Source organism: Malus domestica, chromosome 02 (genome assembly GCF_042453785.1).
Source record: "Malus domestica chromosome 02, GDT2T_hap1".
Lineage (NCBI taxonomy): Eukaryota > Viridiplantae > Streptophyta > Magnoliopsida > Rosales > Rosaceae > Malus > Malus domestica.
The window spans coordinates 1,807,304-1,822,906 of NC_091662.1; the positions used below are offsets into that span (position 1 = coordinate 1,807,304).

General features: G+C 39.2%; 2 protein-coding genes and 1 long non-coding RNA gene across 8 annotated transcripts in view; 1 reads left to right on the plus strand and 2 right to left on the minus strand.

Annotated features, from left to right (window-relative positions):
* LOC103401594 (disease resistance protein RPV1-like) overlaps positions 1-1,591 on the minus strand; it is an 80,831-nt gene extending 79,240 nt beyond the window's left edge. For 2 of the 6 annotated variants that reach the window (XR_011571522.1, XR_011571523.1), the window contains exons 1-2: positions 1,355-1,591; positions 413-1,052 (exon numbers count right to left, since the gene is read on the minus strand). Coding sequence is in view for 3 of the 6 variants with exons in the window: in XM_029108965.2 (XP_028964798.1) it covers positions 413-945 (533 nt within the window). In the remaining 3 variants the exon portion in view is untranslated. The remainder of the gene's footprint in view (positions 1-412; positions 1,053-1,354) is intronic. The other 4 variants (XR_011571528.1, XM_029108965.2, XM_029108961.2 and 1 more) reach the window with 4 other exon arrangements.
* LOC103406717 (F-box/FBD/LRR-repeat protein At5g22700-like) overlaps positions 1-4,633 on the minus strand; it is a 30,098-nt gene extending 25,465 nt beyond the window's left edge. The window contains exons 1-3 of the mRNA XM_070808332.1: positions 4,057-4,633; positions 3,429-3,985; positions 3,174-3,248 (exon numbers count right to left, since the gene is read on the minus strand). Coding sequence (XP_070664433.1) covers positions 3,174-3,248; positions 3,429-3,985; positions 4,057-4,633 — 1,209 coding nt within the window. The remainder of the gene's footprint in view (positions 1-3,173; positions 3,249-3,428; positions 3,986-4,056) is intronic.
* Positions 4,634-14,137: 9,504 nt separating this feature from the next.
* Positions 14,138-15,464, plus strand: LOC108169736 (uncharacterized). The gene is made up of 2 exons (XR_011571618.1): positions 14,138-14,716; positions 14,856-15,464. It is a non-coding gene; the product is annotated as an uncharacterized lncRNA (long non-coding RNA).
* The last annotated feature ends 139 nt before the right edge of the window (positions 15,465-15,603 follow it).

Consider the following 15,603-nt stretch of genomic DNA (forward strand, 5'->3'; position numbering starts at 1 on the left):
AAGGCTCGGCAGGAGATATCAGTACATAAACAATTTTCTTTCCTTCTTCCCTTCATATAATATATATATATATATATATATATATATATATTAACTAGCTACTAGCTAGTATGTGATTTTATAACGAAGTTGAATAAAAGAATTCATTGATAAATAAAAGTTAGGCGTATGAATTAAACTCCAATTACGGTTTAGGTTACTTATGAGAGATTAAGGTGTATTCATTAAGCATGTGAATGAACGTTTAGATTATGTAGAATGTTAATTAAGCATGTCAATTAATTGAGAGATTAAGTCATTCACTAAAAATTGCAGCTTCTGTGAAGGATCAACGTGAGAGATTAAGGTGTATTAATTAAGCATGTTAATTAGAGTAATACAACTTAAATCTTGAAAGCAGCTGAATGATTACCCATTGTTAGCGATTTTAAGATGGTGGCCAGACAAATTTGCAGCTTTTGTGAGAGCCTCTCTCCACAGCTTTAGCCTTTCTTGTTTAGCTTCACGTTTCTTGTCATCTTTTTCTTCACGGATGTCCTTTTCGTGCTTCTTAAATGCTTCAGCTAAATCTCCGTCCTGCTTCCTGACATGTGAAGGATCAACGTGATAAAATATTGGCAAAACATGTCGCCCCAGTTTGTATCTGCACTCCATGAGCTTCACCAGCTCGTCAAGACACCAACTCGAATCCGCATACATCTTTGAGAAGATAATGACAGAGATCCTCGACTCTTCGATTGCACGAACCAGTTGCTCTTTTATTTCTTCCCCTCTTGGTAGATCGTCCTCATCAAAAAAGACCTGGTACCCTCTGTCTTTTAATGCCGCGTGGAGGTGGCTCGTGAAACCATAGCGCGTGTCTTCACCCCTGAAGCTCAAGAATACGTCGTACTTCCAGAGTTTGGACTTGGAGGAGGACGAAGAGGAGGCTTCGTGGGCTGTCATGGCGTTATCCACCGTTATGGCTCAGCAGTGGTTCAGAATCAGATCACAGACTGAAAAAATAGCAATAGTTGTGTTTGCGTTGGCGTGTTGACCTGAAAAGCGACAGACTGCCGAACGGGAAGGTGCAAGGAAAGAGAGAAGAAGAGCGACAGACTATTAAAATGATGCCACGACCCAGAAGAATATTAAAATGATGCTTGACGGTGAAAAGCCGTCCGACACGTCACAGGACGTTGGAAAACAAACAATATTATGAGAGAGGAAGAAACAAAACTCTGAAATTGAAAAAAAAAATATTATCTCCTTCTTCAACTTGCAAGTTGCAACAAACAAACAAAAAAATCACTTTAACATATTCCTGTAGAAAAACCCATCACAGAAGTAGCAAATTTAGGAGACAGAAAGAGACCTGCACTCAAATCGTAAGTTCGCCCGAGAAATTTTCCAATTCAGAATCCAGATCGTGGGTGGTCGAGAATTTTCAAGGGATTTTTGTAACTTGGAAGCCATCTTTTTCAATTTCATAGCCGCAGGGAGGACTGAAATGTGGGGGTAGAAGTTGGCGGGAAAAGTACTTTGGTGTTCTTGGATTTATCGAGGAAGGGGGAAGGTGAGAGAGAGAATAAAATTATTTTTAATGGTATTTTTTTAATTAAATTAACAATGAGGTCCAGACTCGCCATTAAAAGATCACGACCCCCAAATTTCATCCAACGGATAAAAGAAGAGAAGGTTTTAAAAAGTATAACAGTTCTTGACCGTTGAATGAAATTTGAAGGGTTAGGATCTATTGATTCCCGGGTTCAGGTGGAACAGATCCTCTCCGGATCTGTTCCTTAATTATGGAGGAATGGGGGAGTTCGCGTGCTAGCATTTCTTTTTCAAGCATTAACAATGAGGCCCAGGCTCACCATTAATGGATTTGGAACCTCTCCTGAGCTTAAGGAGAGGATCATTCTGACCAAAACACGTGGACCGTTAGATGAAAATTTAACGGCTATAATTATTATAACTTTAAAGAGACCTTATGTTTGTAGCCGTTGGATTTTCATCTAACGGTTCACGTGTCTTGGTCAGGAGGATCCTCTCCATAAGCTCAGGAGAGGATCCAAATCCACCATTAATTATGGAGGTTCAGTTACACGTGGAGTTGAATGGGGGAGTTTGACAGGAGAGATTTTTTAGGATGACAGTCACACAAGGTGGTACATCACGTATTGTTATATAAATTGTGGGATATGTTTATTTTCCACCGATATGGCAGTAGTGAATGAAGATAAAAATTTCCTAGATCAAGGGATGGTGGGTGTGGGAGTCCCGAAACTGTACGTGTTGGACTCCATAACTAAAAAAAAAAGTTTACCAAATATTCAGACACTACTTCTTTTATTAAAAGCACGTTTACAAAAAAAAAAAAGTTTACCAAACTCTTAACAACTTTATTTTACAACTGTTTATTCTCACAGCACAATAGATGTAGTTTTTTTTAAAAACACAGCAATACCAAACTAGCCTTAAATGTGCACACCTGCCCCCAACAAGATTGGTAATTGTGAGCATCCGTCGCACAACTTCGGACAACTCCATCGTCCTCTGACAATATAAACCCTGAAATCGAACCGAACCTTAAAACACTTAAACTTTGACATAATGATGTGCGGGAAGTAAAAGGTTTGATTAAATCAGCATCGGGAGTCCCAATATTTGAATTTAAGGGCCGAATTAATGTGGGCTAGGATAAGTTGTCCATTGGGCCTTTGAATTTAAGGGCCGAATTAATGTGGGCTGGGATAAAAATTTGATCTTGTTTGGACCTATGATCCGAGTAAACAAAAGTAAGTCAATGGCTCAGAGTTGACAATAATACAAACTGTAGATAATATTTAATAATATAAGCAATACGTTGCGGGTTCTCTATCGGTAACTAACCTAACATCTAATCTAATAAAATCTATCATTTAACAAAAAGCACTGCGGCGCTGCACTCCTACAGGCACACAAATTCTACACTAGCAGGCACTTTTTTCTTGAGGTGTTGGATGGCATGATCTCTTGCATTCGCTTCCTCGTTCTCCAGTAGGTAATTGATCTCGATTCCCGTAGGCCAACACCAAAACCGGACAGGAATTATAACAATCTTCTCTAGTGCAACAACATTCTTCACCAAGTACCTGACATGCTTTACGCAACACCTGTGACCCCGATACCCTGCTATTTCTACCACCTACCTTGAGGCAGTGATGGGGTTGTTTGGAAACTTTCTCTAGTATTGCCATGTCCTCGTTGGAGGTTCCAAATTCCAACTGCAACAAGGAAAGCAAACAAAACCAGATTCAATACAAACCCCGTTGTTCATTCTTTTGGTTCTTCGAGAATACAGGTAACAGTGAGATGAGAGGATATGAACGCACAAAAACATTCATACATATATCAACTTTTATTTGGTAGCCTATCAATAACAAAGGCATACAATACATACATACCCCCAAAACAAGGCTGCGCAAGTCAGGAGCTGCCTTCATGAAAGAAGCTAAGTGACCAAGGGACAGACAGTAGTCGGCATCCACTAATAATTCCAAATGCTTTAGATTTGATAACGCGGGAAACGCATGATTCTGATTGTAGACCTGAAAGCCAACAACAACTGAGTAAGGGACGCGACAATACTTGATCTCAACCAAATAACATGGGATAAGTATGCTAACCGCTTTCCTGATATCCAGCTTCAGGGTCTCTAAATGAGAAAGACAGCATGAGAGTTGACTGAACGCAAGCCTTATGAATTCAGCAAAAGTGCCCCACTTGTAAATGGATACCTCAACCAGCAGGGGCACATTATTCAAACTCAAATCTCTTATCGGTCCACAATAAATAAAGGAGACAATGTTTGCACCAGAGATCTCAATGAACCTGAGATCAAGGCAATACGTTATCTCTAAATATTTCAACGCGATGGAGGGACCTATCACTCTTAGCTTGCCTAAATCTTTGGCAAAACTCAGCGACAAACGTTCTAGAACTGGACAGTTGGACAACAGAACTCAACAGCATCGCCAGTCACACCAACATGTTTAAAGCGAACAACTCTGAGGGACTTGAAAGGAGCAATACTGTATCCACAAGGGCGTAGGCTTGGAAGGTTAGAAAACAGGCCCTTCTGCTTTTCCGGACCCAATAGTAGCTTGTGGGGAAATGTGTAGTCATCATCAAGGCAAGCTATTGAGTCTGTCCAAAGCTCCAACTCAAGTATTTGAACCCTCTTTTCCATTGCAAATTGGATCCATTTGGCAATGGAACCTGCAAAGTCGCTTTGCAGAAAAAAGCAAACCCCGAAGCGTTCAATGCATTGGCCTCTATGTTGGCCCAGAATGTGATCGACCCAATTGACGTAGAGGCGGCTTTCCTGGTCTCTCGCTTGTTTCTCGAGCTTCAAGAAGCGTTGTATAGTAGTGGTGATAGTACCATCGCCAACATCAAAGTTAACAGCGTCAAAACTGAGAGTCGTAGTAGATGCCCATACATGGCGCCATCGCCTTGAAAGAATACTAGTAGCTGCTGCTTCCTTTAGCGGCAAGAGTGATACTATACAGACAAGGATTTCGGGTGGTAAATTACTGATTCGGTCCTGCAGCATGGCCCAGCTGTGCCCATCATCCTTGCATATACAGAAAAGAAGAGAGAAATACATTCTTATTAGCCAAAAAACTTTAAAAGCAAAAAATCATAAACATAATCCCTAAGAGTGTTGCTGGGTAATCTTAGGCGTTCGATTTCATGATTCTACCAAAATCATTCATTAAAAAAACAAAAAGACAATCCCAAAGAGTGTTGCTGGGTAATTTAACAAGTCATGTAATATATTGGGAAACAAACAACAACAATAACAAAGCTTTTTTTTGGGTCGGCTATATGAATGCTAGATCGTCATTGCGCTCGGTCATATGTCACTTCTTCTATTAGATCCTATTACTCTAAATCTTTTCTTAGAGTCTCTTCCAAAATCATTCTAGATCTTCCTCTACCACTTCGATCCTGAACACATGTCCCGAATCGCATCTTTTAACCTTAGTAGCTTCGTTTCACATGTCCAAACCTCTGTAACCGATTTTCTTTTATTTTTCCTTCAATTTCAGTTACTTTTAATTTATATCCTCATTTCTAATCTTATCAATAAGAAACAATTAAAAAAGAAAGGGAAAAAAAAAAACTGCAATTTGTATGAAGGTGGAGAAAAGGTTTTTACTTTTTACCTTGAGTGGTTGAGAGGTGTTCGTCTCCATTGAATCTGAACCTTTGGTCGGTCTGATGAGTCAGGGCAGAATGAGGTGGCGTTTGCGGTTTTATTCTAGACTTGGAGCCTCTAGGGTTTTGAATTCAGTAAAGAGTGAGAGAGAAACCAACTTAAAATTCCAAATCAAATCAAAGAGAAGATCAGGGAATCAAGGTTTGGTAAGTTTCAGTCCAGAAGGGGTTTGGCCGATTCACGGCGTCGGGGTCGCATGTCGGAATGGGGAAAAGGTGGTGATTCGCGAAGGAGGGGATGGTTGGTGTCGTGACCGTCAAGGGGGAGAAATTTTTGGTTATAATCCTAACACAAGGGATATAAATGTGTTATTAATTATATAGGTGGTGAAAAGTTTTATCATTTTTTACATTTGATTTACTTTATTAATTTACTTCTCGTCAAATCGAAATGATTGATGACGATCAAAAGACATAAATTAATAAAAGATATGTTAGAAGGAAATGGATTCCACACACCCCTTCTTACATTGATATATCTATATAGTGATTCATCATTTGTATTATCTCTTTATATAAATGAAACTCACATGTCTTGACGCACCTATCCATACTAGAGAGATAGGAAAAAGGTAAATTGGATGATGTTTTCGTATAAGTTACCTCTCCCATTCATATTCCAAAGCAAAAAATTTAGAGAAAAAATCCATGCCGTGGGGGTCAGTGGTTAAGTTGATTATTTTTCAAAATATATTTCAATAACAAACAATAATATCCAAAATAAGTAAAATTTAAAATAATATTAAAACAACAGAAAAAAGCCAATTGCCACACTTATAAGCATGTGGCATCTAGTATATATAAAACTTTTCGAAATATCAAAAATGTTCTTTTGTTTTCTTCACAATGAAAATTCAAAATATTTAAAAAATACAACAAACTAGTAGAATCTTCTCAGTATCTCTGATATCCTCTTTTGTATTCTCGGTGTGTTATTTTTGTTTCCCGTTTTATGTCAGGTTTTGAAGTGAAAAAGATACAATTATATTGCAGGAAGCGGCTGGAAAGGATGACGAAGATGAGCACGACCCAGTGAAAACTCGAGGAAGAAAGAGTATATGAGCATGAAAAATGCGATCAGTTCCGTCTTTGTGTGTCGCATGCATGGAATAAAAGTATATGACTATGCGTAGTCAATTGCAACAATTCTTCATAATTCTTCATAAAGGACAAATAATCAGGAGGAAAACTAATGAAAATAGCTTGAAAACTTTGAGTTTTAACGATAAGGACAAAATAAATGGTAAAAATGAATAGAATCATGTTTGACTTTTTAATGTAAAAATATGATTTTTCGTTAAAGTGAACAGTATCGCATGTGTTTTTTTGTTAAAACTCTCATAATCACGATGGTGCACGAAGTGCCAACAGGATCCTATTCGGATCCTCTTTGTGAGGATCCCAAGAATCTGTAAATTGTGTCTGTTCATCGTACATATCAGTGTTTTTTTTTTGTTTGTTTTTTTTTTTGAGATACTGTTTAAGTTCAATTTTAAATAAAATAATTTCTAACCACATGATACACGATGAACGGACACGATTCATGAATCTCAATGATCTTCACAAAGAGGATCCAAGGAGAATCCAGATTACACGAAGTGGTGCTCGTGGATTGGTGACTGTTTGGATGAGTAAGGCTAGAGGCATAATACAATTAAAATCAAAATATCGTCCAGTGCCTACATGTCCCCATAAATAAATACAAGTCGTCCTACAACATTCAAATCACTTCAACGCAGCGCTACTTCAAGTTCGTCATTAAATCTCTTCCAAAGAGTAGTCATTGAGTCCATGTTTATAGAGGTTATCTTGTAAGCCTTATCGGCCAAGTGAGAGAGTTCCCAATTAGTGTTCGGCGCAGTAAAAACCGAACTTCATTTTTGAAGTCACTAGCAACCTTGTTTTCAAGGTAACTAGCCTTGTTTTAAACCTCATTTGGCCTTGATCGCTTGAATACAGAAATCAAGAGTGTGTTCAGTGTTACCACTTACTTATTCATTCTACTCATAGACTGAGCTCGGGAGACCCAACATTTGATTAAGTGCAAGACTACTGCAGTAAAAAATATCGAAATAGGATAAGTTGTACAAACAACAGCATCTGGAGAGCCAACATTTGAATTTAAGGGCCGAATTAGTGTGGGCTGGGATAAGTTGTCCATTGGATTTTCCGGTGAAAGTAAATACAAGGCCTTTCTTCTGTCGGCGTCGTCTAGGGTTTTAGTTGTAACGAAGCCTATAAAAGCAGCACGATAGCCCCAGTAATTCATCAACCTTCAATTCAGAGGCTGGAGCCGCCGTAGAAATATTACTATTACCATCCTCCCCTCCCATATGTCCTTATGGATTCAGGGCGCATATGGACAGGGTAATTACAATCCTTATGGATTCCGGGGCCTGCATATGGACAGGATAATTGCAAAATGATGAATCCTTATGGATTTCAGGGCCTGCATATGGACAGGGTAATTGCAAAAGGGATGAAGGTAATATTTAATTCTCTAGATATATATTTTTTATCTGTTCAAATATCTCTAGATATACATATATGTAGCTAAATGAAATAGAAGGGCGAAAACCTTACTTATGAGAATGACATTCGTTTGAACTTTGAACCCTTGAGATGGATACCTTATGTAACAATGGCTTTCCAATTGATCCAATGAATGTCGAATTTCCAATTGAAGGGTTAATCTATTGTTTGGAGAATTTTGATTTTGATTTGTTTGGTAATACTGTCCAGCAGAAGTTCGATTGATTTAATTTCTTTTGGTTATTGTGTTTTTGTGTTCCAAGGGGCTGGTCTGGTAGTTTTCGGAGCAGGGTATTCAGCACCGGATGATCAAGGGTGGTACTCTCTTGGTCATATTTTATTCCTTTTTAAAGTCGCATCGCATATGAATTCTCTATTTCATTTGTATGGAGAATTCATAGACGATGTGATTTTTAAAATGAATAAAATCAACCACTCTTGTTCATCAGGTACCTCAATATCTTGCCTCGAAGACTGCTCCACCAGCCCCAGGAATACAAAAACAGCAACACCCAAAAGAAATTAAACCAAACGAATCAAAATCAAGATTCTTCAAACAATAGATTAACCTTTCAATTGGAAATTCGGTTCAAGAGTTTTCGCCCTTTTATTTCATTTAGCTACCTATATGTATATCTAAAGAGTTTTGAACGAATATATATATATTTAGAGAGATGGGCGATCTAGAGAATTAAATATTAGCGTCATCCCTTTGGTAATCACCATGATCTTCACTAGCTCGTCAAGACACCAACTCGAGTGCGCATCAACTCTTCGATTGCCAGTAACAGTTCCTCTTTCATTTCTTTTCCTCTTTTGAGATCGTTGTCATCCATAAAAGTCTGGTATCCCCTGTCTTTTAAGCCCTTGCGCGTGTCTTTGCCTCTGAAGCTCAAGAAGACGTTGTAGTTCCAAAGTTTTGACTTGGAGGAGGATGAAGAGGAGGCTTCGTGGGCTGTCCTGGCGGTATCCACTGTTATGACACTGCAGTGGTTCAGATCACGACTAAAACAATAGCCGTGGTTGTGGTTGTGTAACTTGTGTTGCCGAACAGATGATACTGAAATACCGAAACACAAGTCTTATGCCTTTGATTTCATCGATCTCCCAAAATTATTCATTAAAAAAAAAACAATCCCAAAGTGCAGGGTAGTTTAGAACAAATCATATAGGATATCTGGGAAACAAACAATTCAAAAAAACAAAAAAGGTGCAATTTTTTATGACAGTGGAGAAACAAGTTTTTACTTTTTACCTTGAGTTGTTGGGAGGTCTTCTTCTCCACTGAATCTGAACCTAAGGTGGAAGGAGATGGCGTTTGCGGTTTTGTTCTAGACTTCAAGCCTCTAGGGTTTTGAATTCAGGAAAGAGTGAGAGAGAAACCAGCTTAAAATTCCAAATCAAATCAAGGAGAAGATAAGGGAATCATGATTTGGTGAGTTTCAGTCGAGAAGGGGTTTGGCGGATTCACGGCGTCGGGGTCGCACGTCCGAGTGGGGAAACGGTGGTGATTAGTGAAGGAGGGGATGGTTGGTGTCGTCACCGTCGCTCAAGGGGAAGAAATTTTTGGTTGTGCTCTTAACACACCACGTGTTAGTATATAGATAGTGGAAAATTTTCTCTTTTTTACTGTTTAAATGTCATCTTATCTTAATTTACGTTCATCGAATTGAATGAATTGATAAGACATAAATTAACAAATGATTTGTGAGAAGTAAATAAGATCTACATATCCCTTCTTGTATTGATATATTCATCTAATTGTATCATCATTTGTATCATCTCTATAATAGAGATGAGATTCATATGACGAACATATCTCTATTAAAAAATGATATAATGAGGAAAAAGGCAAAAAATGTGAAGTTTTCATATAAGTTACCTTCTCCATCAATATTTCAAAGCAAAAAATTTAGAGAAATAATCCAAGTCGTGGGGTTGGATGGCTAAGTTGATTATTTTCCAAAATATATTTCAAAAACAAACAATAATATCCAAAATAAGTAAAACTTAAAATACAATTAAACAAAAAAAAAATCAACTACAACACGTGTAAACAAGCGGTACAAGACTAGTATATATAAAACTTTTTCGAAATATGAAAAATATCATTTTGCTTTCTTCACAATCAAAATTCAAAATATTAAAAAATACAACAAACTAGTATAATCTTCTCAGTATCTCTGGTATCCTCTTTTGTCTTCTCGATGTTTTATTTTTGTTTCTCATTTTATGTCGGGTTTGAAGTGAAAACCCCGACATAGGATAAGTTGCACAAGCGACAGGCATCGATTCGGGAGAGCCAACATTTGAATTTAAGGGCCGAATAAGTGTGGGCTGGGATAAAGTTGTCCATTGAGCTTTCGGGTGAAAGTAAATAGAAGGCCTTTCTTCTGTCTAGGGTTTTAGTTGTAACAGAGCCTATAAAAACGAGCACAATGACCCCAGTAATTCATCAACCTTCAATTCGCAGACCTTTCTTCTGACTGGAATCTGGAGGCTGGAGCTTCCAATTCCATGCAGAAAGATTACTATTACCATCCTATCAAATTGCCTCCCAAAACTCTCTAAATGGTGGTATGCTCTCTTCACCAATCCGAGTTTTGAATTGAAGCACCTCTCCAACTCCGCCAACAACCACCTCACCACTCGCAACCTCTTTTTCAAGCAATAGTAGTGCAGCGGCAGCATGAGGAGGAGGAGGAGGAGGAAACTGAACAAGTATTCTTGTTGCTTAAGTTATGCAAGGACGTTGCTTAAGTTATGCAAAGACGATGATAATATCGGTGACGAGGAAAGCGGTAGCTGCTCTCTTGTTGGTGTCCAGGACATCATTTTTCCTCACTCTTTTATTCAAAAGGTCCAGAAAGGCCATATTCAAAAGGTCCAGAAAGGCCATCATTTATTTAGATACAAGTCGCTGTAAAACTTAGAGCACTAGGGTTTTCAGCTTTTGATTGCACACCCATATAACGATGGGTAGCAGTGTATTTATACAATACTTTCAGATTACAAGTAGGGTTTTGAATACCCTATTTACACGGATAACTTTGAATTCAAAAATACAAAATCATAACAACTTATCTTTGGATTATTCAAAACTGAAACCCGGACCTAGCAATCTTATCCTATGAAGAGTTTGTTGCAGAGATTAGTTTGGGATAAGATTGACTTGGTCTAACATCCCCCCGCAAGCTGACAGGTCGAGCAACGACGGGAAGCTTGGAAACTAACAAGTTGAAGCGTGAAGAGGAAAGACCCTTGGTGAACAAATCGGCAATCTGGTCTTGGGAACAAATAAAATGAACCAAAAGCTGTCCACGGACCACCTTCTCTCGTACATAATGGTAGTCCACTTCCAAGTGTTTCGTCCGGGCATGAAAAACTGGATTGGAAGCCAAAGCAATGGACGAAACATTATCACACCATATATGCGGTCGTGGAAGATAGAGATGTAGATCACGAAACAAACTTCCTAACCATGACAACTCAGCTGCAGTATAAGCAAGCTGCCTATACTCAGCCTCTGTGCTAGATCTTGAGACAGTCTTCTGTTTCTTTGAACTCCAGGAAATCAAATTCGTGCCCAAATAGATACAGAAGCCACCAGTTGAATGACGTGTGTCTGGATTTCCCGCATAATCAGCATCAGAGAAGGCATTTAACCGAACATCACCAGGTTTGTAGACAAGACCGTGATCATGTGTGGCCTTTAAATACCGCAAAATCCTCTTAACCACCATCCAATGTGTAGTCCGAGGCATATGCATGAACTGGCAAACCTGGTTCACAGCATAAGAAAGATCGGGTCTGGTGATCGTCAAGTATTGGAGCGCTCCAACAACCGTTCGATATTGTTCTGGATTAGAATAAGGTTCACCATCATACTGACTGATCTTGTGTCCCGCAGGTACAGGAGTGGATACTGGTTTGACAGCAGTAAACTTGGTGCGCTCCAGCAGATCCAATGCATACTTGGATTGTGTAAGATGCATATTCTCCCCAGAATAAGTAACCTCGACACCCAAAAAATAACTTAAGGGACCTAAGTCCTTCATAGAAAACAAAGTGCCGAGCTTCTCTATCAACCATTGCATTTGTTGATCATTATTGCCTGTAAGAAGAATGTCATCCACATAGATAAGTAAGATCAAGTAAACACCTCGTTGATTAAACACGAACAATGAATAATCACATAATGATTCTTCAAACCCAAGTTGAAGCAGATAATCCGAGAATCTTCGAAACCAGGCTCTGGGAGCCTGTTTTAATCCATACAAACTTCTCTGCAATTTACACACATAATGGGGATACTGCTGATCAAGAAAACCGGGCGGCTGTTTCATGTAGACAGCCTCATCCAAATAGCCATGCAAGAATGCATTCTGTACATCCAACTGTCGCACCGTCCACTTCTTCGACACTGCAAGACTCAAAACAAGCCGAATGGTGCTGTGTTTCACGACCGGACTAAACGTTTCATTATAATCCACTCCGGATTGCTGATGGTAACCGTTAGCCACAAGTCGAGCCTTGTGACGTTCGAGAGAACCATCGGCACGTCTCTTGATTTTAAACACCCATTTGTTTGGCAGCAGGTTCATCCCAGGACAATATGGAACAAGCGTCCACGTTCCACACCTTTGCAAAGCACTGAACTCTTGTGCCATTGCTGCCCTCCATTCTGGATATTTGATAGCCTGACTAAAACAAGACGGCTCAACAAACTTGGAGTCAGCGATTGCATGCAAAGCATATTTTGGATTTGGCTTTTGAATCCCAGATTTTGACCTTGTTGTTATGGAGTGGGGGAGAGTAGGCTCTCGTATGGAAGATGAGGTGGTAGATAAAGTTGTTGAATGAGAAGGATTCTGAGAACTTTGTACAGATGGAAGGTGAACCAAGTCTTGCTCATCGGTGGGACCTAATGTGGAACTAGGTTGAGGTGTCCTATTTAAACACGGGATGGTAGGGATAGGTGGATGAGGAGTAAGGTCCAAATTTGAAACAGGTTGTTGGGGAGGAAAAGGTGGCGTGATATGCGGCTGATCAGTAGACACCAAGTTTGACTCAGGTTGGTGGTTGAGGCTAGGATGAGACTCGACACGATTTGGTGAAGATATGGATGGTACTAAGGGTGATGAGGGTGTAGTGGTTAAAATCAAATCAGGGGTCAACGATGTACCTGTGATAGTGACGGCTTCCTTGGGAGATGCAAGTTCCTTGAAAGGAAAGGAATCCTCATCAAATAAAACATGGCGAGACACGTAGATGCGTCTCGTGGATAAGTCCAAGCACTTGTATCCTTCATGATTCAGTGAATATCCTAAGAAAACACATGGTTTGGACTTTGGTTGAAGTTTATGCCGTGTATACGGAGTCAACAGTGGAAAACATTTTGAACCAAACACTTTAAATGCCTCATATTTTGGATTCTTTTGAAACACTTTTTCATAGGGAGACACGTTAGATAAAACCTTTGTTGGAAGCCTGTTTATAATATAAACAGCTGTGGAACATGCATCGAACCAAAATGTTTGAGGCATATGAGCATGAGAAAGCATTGTAACACTAGTTTCAACTATATGACGATGCTTTCGCTCGGCAATTCCATTTTGTTCAGGATGTTTTGGACACGAAAAACGTTGGGAAATCCCATGTGTAGCAAGAAAAGTTTTGAAATCGCGACTCATGTATTCACCACCTTCATCACATTGAAGAGCTTTAATAGATTTGTTAAACATTTTTTCAACATGTGTTTTAAATGTCACAAAAATTCCAAATACTTCAGATTTATTTTTCATGGGAAAGATCCACGAATATCGTGAGTAGTCATCCACAAACAACACGTAATAACGAAAACCTTCATTAGAAATAATAGGTGAACTCCAAACATCTGAATGCAAAAGTTCTAATGGACAATAAGACACGGACACAGACTTGGTAAAGGGAAGTTTAGTGCTTTTGCCTAATGGACAAGAGTCACAAAACGTTACAGTACTTGTACCAGATGATGGTACTTGGTTATTTGCAATCAAAAATTTAATAATTGACGAAGCAGGATGACCAAGACGTAAATGCCATTTCTGGGGTGAGACTCTAACACCGACACACACTGAAATAGGATAGTTGGACAATCCACCGCCACCAGGAAATGGATACAATCCATTCTCACATCTCCCGCGGAAAAGCGTCTTCCGGGTTTTGAGGTCCTTAACAAGGAAAAAATAAGGAAATATCAGTATATAGCAATGGTTATCTAGGGTGAATCTGTGTGCCGAAATAATATTAGTGGATGCGGATGGACAATGTAAAATGTCATGGAGGTTAAATGAGCAAGACTTAGTGGATGCGTTAGGTATTTCATGGTATGCCGAACCATCTAAAGCTCCAACGATTACCCCTGGTGCGTGACCTTGATTTGAAGCATATTGTGCGGAATGAATCAGTTGCCCTGTTTGCCCTTTTCTTTGAGAATCATCAGAATTATAGATATCCTAAACCTGACTTATATGAAATGTGGGTGACGGATGACGACTCTAACGGTGTTCCCACAAACATATCACATATTTTCTTCTAGGCCTGTGGCATTGTGGAGTGATGAGTTTCTTATGGTTCACAGTGATGAACGCTCAGTTTGCTTTAATCTTTGTACTACAAAGCTTACGTATATTCCCATTGAAACATTAGGTGAGTTTGTTGGTTATGTGAATAGCAGAGTTTCTGTCATGGGACGCAACCACAAGCCTGAGAGCATGGAGAATAATTGCTCAGACAAAGATGAAGATGCGATGGTGGTGGTAGACGGGAAGAGGGAAAGCTGCAGGAGGCGGTACACATATTCCGTTTCGGCCATTCAACCGGCTGATGTTTCCCATAGAATCAAGAAGGTGATGGAGGGCCTCCGGGCAGAGTTTGGTGCATGTCCCTGTAAACAGTAAGTTGCTGTTTACATTAACTTTTGAGCTGTTTTTTTTTTTTTGGTTTTCACGAAAGCTTCCTTTTTAATTTCTTCCTGTTGTTTACGGGAATGTTCATATGTAATCTGTCTGTCTGCAAACATTTGATGGATGCAGGTTCTATGACATATTTAAGCCTCCTCTACTGGAAGTCGATGGATGCAGGTTCTATGCCATATGTCAGAAACAAGTTTTTCTTGCAAATCAACCAGACCATGTTTACACGTAGTGTCGCAAACGTTGGCAAGGAAACTTTTGAATTCAAACTTAAAATGAATTTGATTATAAATGGTTTTGGCAGCTGTTGTTTTACCCAACTCGCTCATCCCCCAAATTACAATCATGACAACGTCATTTGATCCACCACTTGAAAGATGATTGATAAAATCATCGTGGAGGATTTTCGAGGAATTCGAGTAGTCGACCGCTTTTGAAACTTGGACTCACGGACGGCCACAGTGAGGTAGCAGCTGTGGAGTACTCCTGACGACGTCGTTCCAGGAACTAAGGTACTTTCTGATACTTGATGCTTGCTCAATGCTCGGCTAAATAAGTTAGAGATTTCTTTGATTGATCACTTTTTGGATTTTGAATATGTTCAGTTTAGTATTCAAACGAGTTTATCGACTGCAAAGGTAGTGGAAAAGATAATTCAAACCTTATGCCAAAAATGTCAGGGCAAGTCGAGATTAATGAAAAGCTTTCGTGGATTTTCTAACCTTAAAAGTGAATTCCTGAAATACGTGGTGGAAGCAGGGCATGTATTTGTGCGAATTCTGAGTCATATTTGTCAAATATTTTGATGAATGTCTTATATTGATTGTTGTAATGTTGAAATGTTTCTAGATGCAATATATCTTCAAAA